Here is an 8,041-nt window from a genome sequence, read left to right on the forward strand (position 1 = left end):
CCCCTGGGAGACACTTCTCCCCCAGGAGGTCTGAGAGCCCCTCTCCTGCTCCCCCCAGCCCCTGCCCTCGGTGCAGTGCTGCAGTGCCGGGCTGTGCCGCAGCCCCTGGGTTAAACCAGGCTCTCCCAGTCCCTTGGGAACCATGCTTAAAAAAAGAAGAAAGGGAAAAAACACACTGAAATCCTTTGGAAAGCATGGCAGGGCTGGCCCTGTTTCCATCCTCAGGACACAGGGCCCTCTCCGCCTGCTGTGGGGTGTGTTTCCCCTCTGGAAAACCCCGTGTCACCTACCCCAGCCCTGGGTGACAGATCCCAGCCCCACATTCCCAGCCTCTTTCCCTGTCTTCTCCCCAGGACAAACCAGCAGAGCCAGGGTGTCTCTGTAAGCACTTTTTATTTGGTTATTGCACAGAAAGCAAAGATCAGTGGGCTGAGGTTCCTGGTGCACCGTGTGTGTCTGTGAGCATTCCAGCAGCTCCAGCCTCTCCCACCTCTGCCCAGAGGGACTGTCACCCCCAGGGCAGGGCAGGACCCCGCCAGCCCCCCCAAGCAGCTACAGCTCTGCATTGCACTCATCCATCCATTGCACATACATTAAATAAATGCACTTAGAGGAGAAGGGTGGTGGGGTTCCCCTGGGGGTCCCCCCTCTTCTCCTGGGTTATAATTCAAGTGTTTAAATGTGGCGCTCGGCGAATATCACGTTCTGCGAGGGAAGCAATCGCCCACCCGAGGGGCTCTCACGGGCCTATTGCTAAGGGAAAGCCTGGCCTGGGTGGCCCTGGGGGTCCCTGGGGTCCCACCCTGGGCCCAGCCATCGGAGGGAGCGGAGCAGCTCCTGTGCCCGCAGGTGCCTTCGGCGCCCGGGACTCTTCCATCACTTCTTCCCCGGCTCCGGGGCTGTGCCCTCCTTGCCGGAGGGAGCCTCGGCTTTGGGGGGTTCCTTACTGGCTTTGGGCTCATCTTTGGGTTTTGCTTTAGCTTTGGCTTCCTCCACTTTCTTGGGTTCCTCTGCTTTCTCCTTCTTGGGTTCTTCCACCTTCTTAGGCTCCTCTGCCTTCTCCTTCTTGGGCTCCTCTGCCTTTTCTTTCTTGGGCTCTTCCGCCTTCTTGGGCTCCTCTGCCTTCTCCTTCTTGGGTTCTTCTACTTTCTTCTTGGGCTCCTCTACCTTCTCCTCAGCCTTTGGCTTTTCAGCCTCCTTGGTGGCCGCTTTGCTGACCTCCTGCTGAGGTTTTGCTGGAGCCTCCTCAGCTTTTCCCTCTTTGGCAGGTTTGGGGCTTGGCTTGGTCTCTTTGGCCTGTGGAGCTGGAGGTTCTGGCACAGCAGTTGCCTTCTCCTTGGGTTTCTCCTCTGCCTTGGCGGGGACGTCCTTTTTGGGAGCTTCCTCCTTCTTACCCTCCTCAGGCTTGGAGGGAGCCTTCACCTCCTTTGTGGGGGCCTTTGGAGCAGGGCTTGGCTCCTTGGCTGGGGCCACTTCCTTCTGTGGAGACTTGGCCTCCTCCTTCATGGGAGATTTGGCTTTCTCTGGGGACTTCACAGCCAGGGGCTTGGCCTCCTCCTTAGAGGGGCTTGGGGGCTTCTCTGGGGATTTGGCAGCTGGGGGTTTGGCTTCCTCCTTAGAGGGAGTTGCAGGTGGCTCTGGGGACTTCACAGCTGGGCTCTTGGCCTCCTCTTTAGAGGGGGCTGGGGGTTTCTCTGGGGACTTGACAGTCGGGGTCTTGGCCTCCTCCTTTGAGGGAGGTGTGGGTTTCTCTGGGGACTTCACTGTTGGGGTCTTGGCTTCATCCTTTGAGGGAGGTGTGGGTTTCTCTGGGGACTTCACTGTTGGGGTTTTGGCTTCATCCTTTGAGGGAGGTGTGGGTTTCTCTGGGGACTTCACTGTTGGGGTCTTGGCCTCATCCTTAGAGGGCGTTGGTGGCTTTTCAGGGGATTTGACAGCTGGAGTCTTGGCTTCTTCCTTTGAGGGGGTCGGGGGTTTCTCTGGGGACTTCACAGCTGGGCTCTTGGCCTCCTCCTTTGAGGGGGTTGCAGGTTTTTCTGGGGATTTCACAACTGGGGTCTTGGCCCCCTCCTTTGAGGGGGATGGGGGCTTTTCAGGGGACTTGACTGCTGGGGTTGTGGCCTCCTCCTTTGAGGGGGACTCAGGTTTCTCTGGGGACTTGGCCTCCTCCTTTGCAGGAGACTTGGCCTTTTCTTCACCCTCTTCTTCAGCTTTCTCCTCTTCTTCTTCCTCTGCCTCTTCGTCCTTCTCTTCAGCTTTTTCCTCTTCAGCCTCTTTCTCAGCCTCCTCCTCCTCTGTGACCTCCTCGGTCACCTGGATTTCCTCTGTCTGCTCCTCCACAATCACCGTCTCCTTCTCTGATTTTTCCACCACCTTGATCTTCTCCTCGCTCTTCACCTTGATGCTGGTGGTGATGCTGGGAGGCTTGGGGACCACCTCGGGGTAGGAGAGCATCCCAATGCCAGTCTCGAGCCGATACTCCTCCCCTTCCAGGAGCTTTCTGCCAGGGAGAGACCAGGGCAGGGCACTCAGTGATGGCTTCTCCTCTCCTCCCGTGACCAGGAGCTGCCAGCAATGTCCTGCAGCTCTGTCTCCCTCCTGCCCCATCCTGGATGATCCTCCTGCTCATGTGGCCTGGGATGAGCAGGTTTTCTTGCCCTTCCCTCCACACACCACTGCATCACCCAACTGGACATTGCCCACCATGGCTTTGGAGGATGGATGATTTGCTCACCAAGAAGAGCCCAGGTGTTAACAAGGGCCCTTGAGCAGACCTGGCTGAGACCCCCCCACACCTTCCCCTGCCCCCCCTGTACCTGTAGGCAGCAATTTCGATGTCCAGGGCCATTTTGACGTTGAGCAGATCCTGGTACTCGCGGAGCTGAGCTGCCATCTCCCACTTGGTGTTCCTCAGCTCGCTGTCAAGCTGCTGGATGGTTTCCTGTGGGCAGACAGAGCAATAATGGGGGGGAGGGGGACACACGGCACAGGAGCAGGGGGACACAAGAGCACCCCTAAACTGTCCCCTGGTCTTCAGCACCACGGTGTCCTCATGGATTTGCCTGCAGCCACCTCCTCCTGCAGACACACGGGGAAGGGGACACAGGCAGGGGTGGTTTCAGGGTGTCCAGTTGCCTTGGGGGACCTGGCAGGAGCCCTGCATGCCCTGAGCAAGGAGCTGCACTCCAGCTGAGCCCCTGGCCTGCTCCCAGCCCTGCCTCCAGCCGGGACAAGCAGTGGGAAGGCTTCTAGGGGTGAAGTTCAGTTCACTGAATGCTTCAGTTCCAGTGGGAGCTGAACTCCAGCTGGAGGCTGATGGGCACCACCCTGGGGACAGCACTTCATTCCAAGGTCACCAGGGCAGCCTTCACTTCCCAGATCTGGGGCACAGGATGTGGCCCAAACCCTGGACACACTTCCATGGCGTTTGTGACCATCCTCACAGGCAGCTCCGTGCCAGGCAGAGCCATGGGGCAGTTCCAGGGCTGTTGAGGGACACAACAGCCCAGACACCACCTCAGGCTCTGGGATCGTGATCCCTGAGGGCTGGGGCAGGCCTGACAACTCCTTCACATCCCTGAAGCCAAAATCCCAGCGCTGCCCCTCCCCAGCAGCTGGATGGTCCCTCCCCAGCCTGGGCCGCTGCCCACTGCGCCACGGCACCTGGTAGGACAGGACATCTGCATGGTGGCGCTCCTCCGAGTCCTGCCTCTGCCTCTCCAGCGACTCCTGGGTCCCTTTGAGGGCTTCCAGCTCGGTGGTCTTGGCCTGGAGCTGCCGGCGGTACTCGGAGATCTCCTCCTGGGCCAGGCGCATGGCGTCCGTGTTCACCTTGGCCACCTCCGAGAGCTTGTCCAGCCTCACTGCAATGGAAAAGGGAAGCTGCAGGGCGGGAGGGAAGGAGGCTGCAGCCTCCCCTCCCTGGGGAAACTCAAACCTGTCCGTGCCACACATCCCTGTCCTCTGCAGAGCCGCCCCAGCTCCCTGAGCGCTCTGCCTTCCCCACCCCTCGCTCCATCTCTGCCGGGAAGTGAAGGAGGACGGGCAAGACGAGCTCGGGCGTGTTTCCGCCATCCTGGACTTCAGCCAGGGCAGATCCTCGCTGCAGCCCCCGCCTCCCCTTCAGCTGTGCCACAGCCCCCTGCCCCACGGCGCTGCCCCCCATCCCAGACACGCCAACCCTGGCCCCGGGGCGGGGGGGTTTTACCGCAGCGCCCTGCGGACACCCGAGGGGACGGGGGTGGCACAGAATGAGGGGACAGGAATGGGGAGCAGCGATCCTGCGGCTCCCGGGGCAGCCCCCGCCCCGCGGGACGGGCGCCCCGGGGCGGCGCCGCCGCTGCCCGCGGTGCTGAACCGCCGCTGTCCGCGGTGCTGGACCGGCCCTGCGCTGCCGGGGGCTCAGCCTGGGGTGCCGACCCCACCCACGCCCCCCCCCAGTACCGGAGTGTCCCCCCGGCCCCCAAAAGAGCCACTCCCTGTCCTCCCCTCCCGCGGCAGGGATGCGGTACCGTCTCCCTCCCCCCAGCGCTGCAAACACCCCTGGCCTCGCCCCGGCTCAGAGGGACCAGCACAGCACCCTGCAGAGTCAGAGGGCCCGGCACCCCAAAAACTTGCGGGGGGCCGGGCCAGTGATCCTGGAACCCTCCTCGAAACTCACTGCGGGGCAGAGGGGAGTCGGGCAGCGCAGGCACTGGGGCTCTGGTGGCAGGGATGGGGTCACCCTGAAGGGTGCTGGGGGTACGGGAGGTCCCCGCACACTGCTGGGTTGGAGGACACTAACGCCCTCCCCGAGCACAGTATATGGGGCTGGGTATCCCAACACCCTCCAGGAGCACGGTAGAGGTGGGAGGGGTCCCTGCACCTCCCGGGGTCGGGCACCCTAACACGACACAGAGAGCGGGGTGGGGGGTCCCCGCATCCCTCGGGCCTCCCTCGCTCCCTGTGCTCCACCCCCATCCCGGAGCGCGGCAGCCCGGGCTGTCCCCGGGGAGGCTGTCCGGCGGCCGCAGCCCGGCACTCACCGCGGAACCACTCCTCGGCCTGCAGGGTGCTGCGGGCCGCCGTGCCCTCCAGCTGTGCGCGCAGGTCGCGGAGCGCGGCGGTGACGCCGGGGCGCAGCGAGGCGGGCGGCTCGGCGGGCAGCTCGGGGCGCGCCCCGCGCAGCAGCGCTCCCACCTCGGCGCGGTGCTGCCGCCGCAGCTGCTCCGCCTCCTCCCGCAGCGCCCGGGCTCGCTCCTCCAGCGGCGCCCGCGCCCGCTCCTCCTGCGCCGAGCGCTGCGCCAGCCCGCGGGCCGCCGCCTCCAGCTCCGAGCGCTGCCGAGCCTCGTCCTCCAGCCTCCCCCGCAGCGCCGCCACGTCCTCGGCCAGGCGCGCCCGCTCCAGCCGCAGCTGGCCCTTCTCGGCGCCCAGGCGCAGCACGGTGCCCCGCATGTCCCGCAGCTCCCGCGCGTACAGCTCGCCCATGGCCGAGCGCCCCGCCTGCTGCTGCCGCAGCGCCGCCGCCTCGGCCGCCAGCGCCCGGTTCTGCTGCTCCAGCGCCCGCACCCGCTCGATGTAGCCGGCGAAGCGGTCGTTCAGCACCTGCAGCAACTCCTTCTCGTTGCGCGCCCGCGGTTCGCCGTTCAGCGAGTCCAGGCTCTCGGTGGAGGACGCGGCCGCGCTGCCGCCGCCGCCCCCCGCGCCCCGCGCCCGTCCCACCGCCGGGGCCGGCCACGAGTAGAAGCCGCTGGAGGCGGCGGAGCGCGGGGCAGCGCGGCCCGGCTCCTTGCGGAGCCCCCCCGGGGGGCCCAGCAGCGTCTCCAGCATCAGGCTCATGGCGACCCCCGCCCTCGCTGCGGCACCGGCGCGGCCGCCCGCTTTTATAGCGCTCGGGGCGGCCGCTCCGCCCCGCCACCGGCAGCGGGGGTGGGCACCGGCACCGGCACCGGCACCGCCCCGCGCCGCCGCCGCAGCCCCGCGGTGCGGGGGGACCCGGCTGCCACGCCCAGGTGGGGAGCGGGAGCCGCAGCAGAAAGGAGCGGATTGTCCCCCGGCGGGAGAACGGGGACACCGGGCACAGCGGGATCCCGGGAGCAGGAAACACCACCGGGAAGGGAGCGGAGAGTGCCCCCGGGCAGACAGCGGGACCCCCGGGAATAGAGAGTGGGAGCCCTGGGAAGGGAGGAGGGAGCTGCTCAAGGGAGAACACATCCCCCGGGCAGGGAGCAGGAGCACTGGGAATAAAGAATGGGAGCCCCGGGAAAGGAGCAGGGACACCCCAGGACAGAGTGAAGACCTCGTGGGAAGAGGAGTGCCCTGAAGAGAGAAGGGACCCTCCGAGCAGAGAGCGGGATAAGAGGGTGGGACCTTCAGAAAGGGAGGTGGGACCCTGGAGGACAGGGCCAGGACCCCCTGGAGAGGGAGTGGGGACCTCCTGGTGTGACCGTGAACCCTCCGGGCAGAGAGAGGAACACCTGGGAATAGAGTGGGGTCCCCACGAATAGAGAACGGGACCCTGGGGAGGGAGCTGGGACCACCCAGTACAGAGCAGGAACCCACCCCGGTGTGAAGGGGAAAGGGGGGACCCCCGGGTGGCGCAGACAGCTCCTCCACGGGTGGGGCAGCGACCCTGGGGTGTGGCCGTCACTTGGTGTCCCCCCGGGGTCAGGCACTGGCTGGGGCTGGGGGAGGTGGGCTCCTGCTGGCTGGGGGGGCTGCCGGGAGGGTCCCCTGAGGGGACAGGGGACACCCTGCGGGATGCAGGGAGGGATGGGAGGCTCATGGCTGCCATCCCGGCCGGGATGGGGATGGGGAAGGGGATGGAGACAGGGATGGGGTGGGGGGGATGTGACCCCCAAAACCTGCCCTTGGGACCGGGCCATGCACGGGCCACCCAACCAATCAGCACTTGGGTATCATTCAACCAATCAGCACTCGGGTACCACCCAGCCAATCAGCACTTGGGTGCCATCCAGCCAATCAGCACTTGGGTACCATCCAGCCAATCAGCACTCGGGTATCATTCAACCAATCAGCACTCGGGTACCATCCAGCCAATCAGCACTCACAGACACCTCGTCCAGTCAGCCCATATGGGCCAGTGGCCAATCAGCAGTCACAGCCCACCCAGCCAATCAGCACACACAGACATCAAGATGTAGGCAGGTACTGACAGCTCAGCCAATCAGCAGCCAGGCCTAGAGAGCCAGCCAATCAACACATAAGTCCCTAGATCCTAGCCAATCAGCAACCAGGTCCATAGACATCACCCCAGCCAATCAGCAGGCAGGAGCACAGATCCCAGTGAATCAGCACACGGGTCCTTAGATCCCAGCCAATCAGCACACAGGAGCACAGATTCCCAGCCAATCAGCATGCAAGTCCATATATCCCAGCCAATCAGCATGCAGGAGCACAGATCCCAGCCAATCAGCACATGGGTCCATAGATCCCAGCCAATCAGCCTGCAGGAGCACAGATCCCAGTGAATCAGCACAGGGGTCCCTAGATCCCAGCCAATCAGCACACGGGTCCATAGATCCCAGCCAATCAGCCTGCAGGAGCACAGATCCCAGCCAATCAGCACACGGCTCCCTGGCTCCCGGAGCAGCCCTGCTGTCCCGGGTGGGAGCAGGTCCCACGCCGTCCCTCATCCCACGGAAGCCATGGAGGCAGGGCCGGGAGCAGCCAGGAGGAGCGGGCTCGGCCGGGCCGCTGGGGACACATCCCCGCGAGGCGCTGGGGACACGGGACAGCCGGCCCTGGGCGCCCCTGAGCCCGCCCTGCTCCCGCGGGCACCGCCGCTGGCCGGCCACGGGGACTGCCCCAGAGGGCCCTTCCTGCCCTGGGGACACCCGGCGGAGCAGGGGGACACAGCCTGTGGAGGGTGTCACCCTGTCCCCCACACCCCGTGTGACCCCGTTCCAAGCCCTGTATCCAAGCCCTTTTCCCCGTGTCCATCCCAACCCCTGTCCCCCGTATGTCTCTGCTCCATCCCATGTTCCCACCCCATGTCTCCATCCCGTCTCTAACCCTGTCCCTATCCTGTGTCCCCATCCAT

The 8,041-nt window shown here is 65.0% G+C and overlaps 1 protein-coding gene across 1 annotated transcript; it reads right to left on the reverse strand.

The window, feature by feature from the left end:
* Nucleotides 1–374: 374 nt before the first annotated feature.
* Nucleotides 375–5,833, reverse strand: NEFH (neurofilament heavy chain). The gene is made up of 4 exons (XM_021537344.3): nucleotides 5,025–5,833; nucleotides 3,664–3,863; nucleotides 2,817–2,941; nucleotides 375–2,500 (listed from the first exon to the last, which is right to left on the reverse strand). The coding sequence occupies exons 1-4, from the start codon at nucleotides 5,815–5,817 to the stop codon at nucleotides 877–879; spliced, it is 2,742 nt and encodes a 913-aa protein (XP_021393019.3). The 5' UTR covers nucleotides 5,818–5,833; the 3' UTR covers nucleotides 375–876.
* Nucleotides 5,834–8,041: the final 2,208 nt, after the last annotated feature.

The sequence above is a fragment of the Lonchura striata genome, chromosome 15, assembly GCF_050655825.1.
Source record: "Lonchura striata isolate lonStrDom1 chromosome 15, ASM5065582v1, whole genome shotgun sequence".
NCBI classification, from domain to species: Eukaryota; Metazoa; Chordata; class Aves; order Passeriformes; family Estrildidae; genus Lonchura; species Lonchura striata.

What these genes read in the sequence shown, in the direction of transcription:
- NEFH (XM_021537344.3), bottom strand. Translation starts at nt 5,817, where the DNA reads ATGAGCCTGATGCTGGAGACGCTGCTGGGCCCCCCGGGGGGGCTCCGC. An exon ending in CAGATGTCCTGTCCTACCAG is followed by an intron (nt 2,942 to 3,663) that starts GTGCCGTGGCGC and finishes GTCTGCCCACAG; the next exon opens with GAAACCATCCAGCAGCTTGA. An exon ending in ATCGAAATTGCTGCCTACAG is followed by an intron (nt 2,501 to 2,816) that starts GTACAGGGGGGG and finishes TCTCCCTGGCAG; the next exon opens with AAAGCTCCTGGAAGGGGAGG.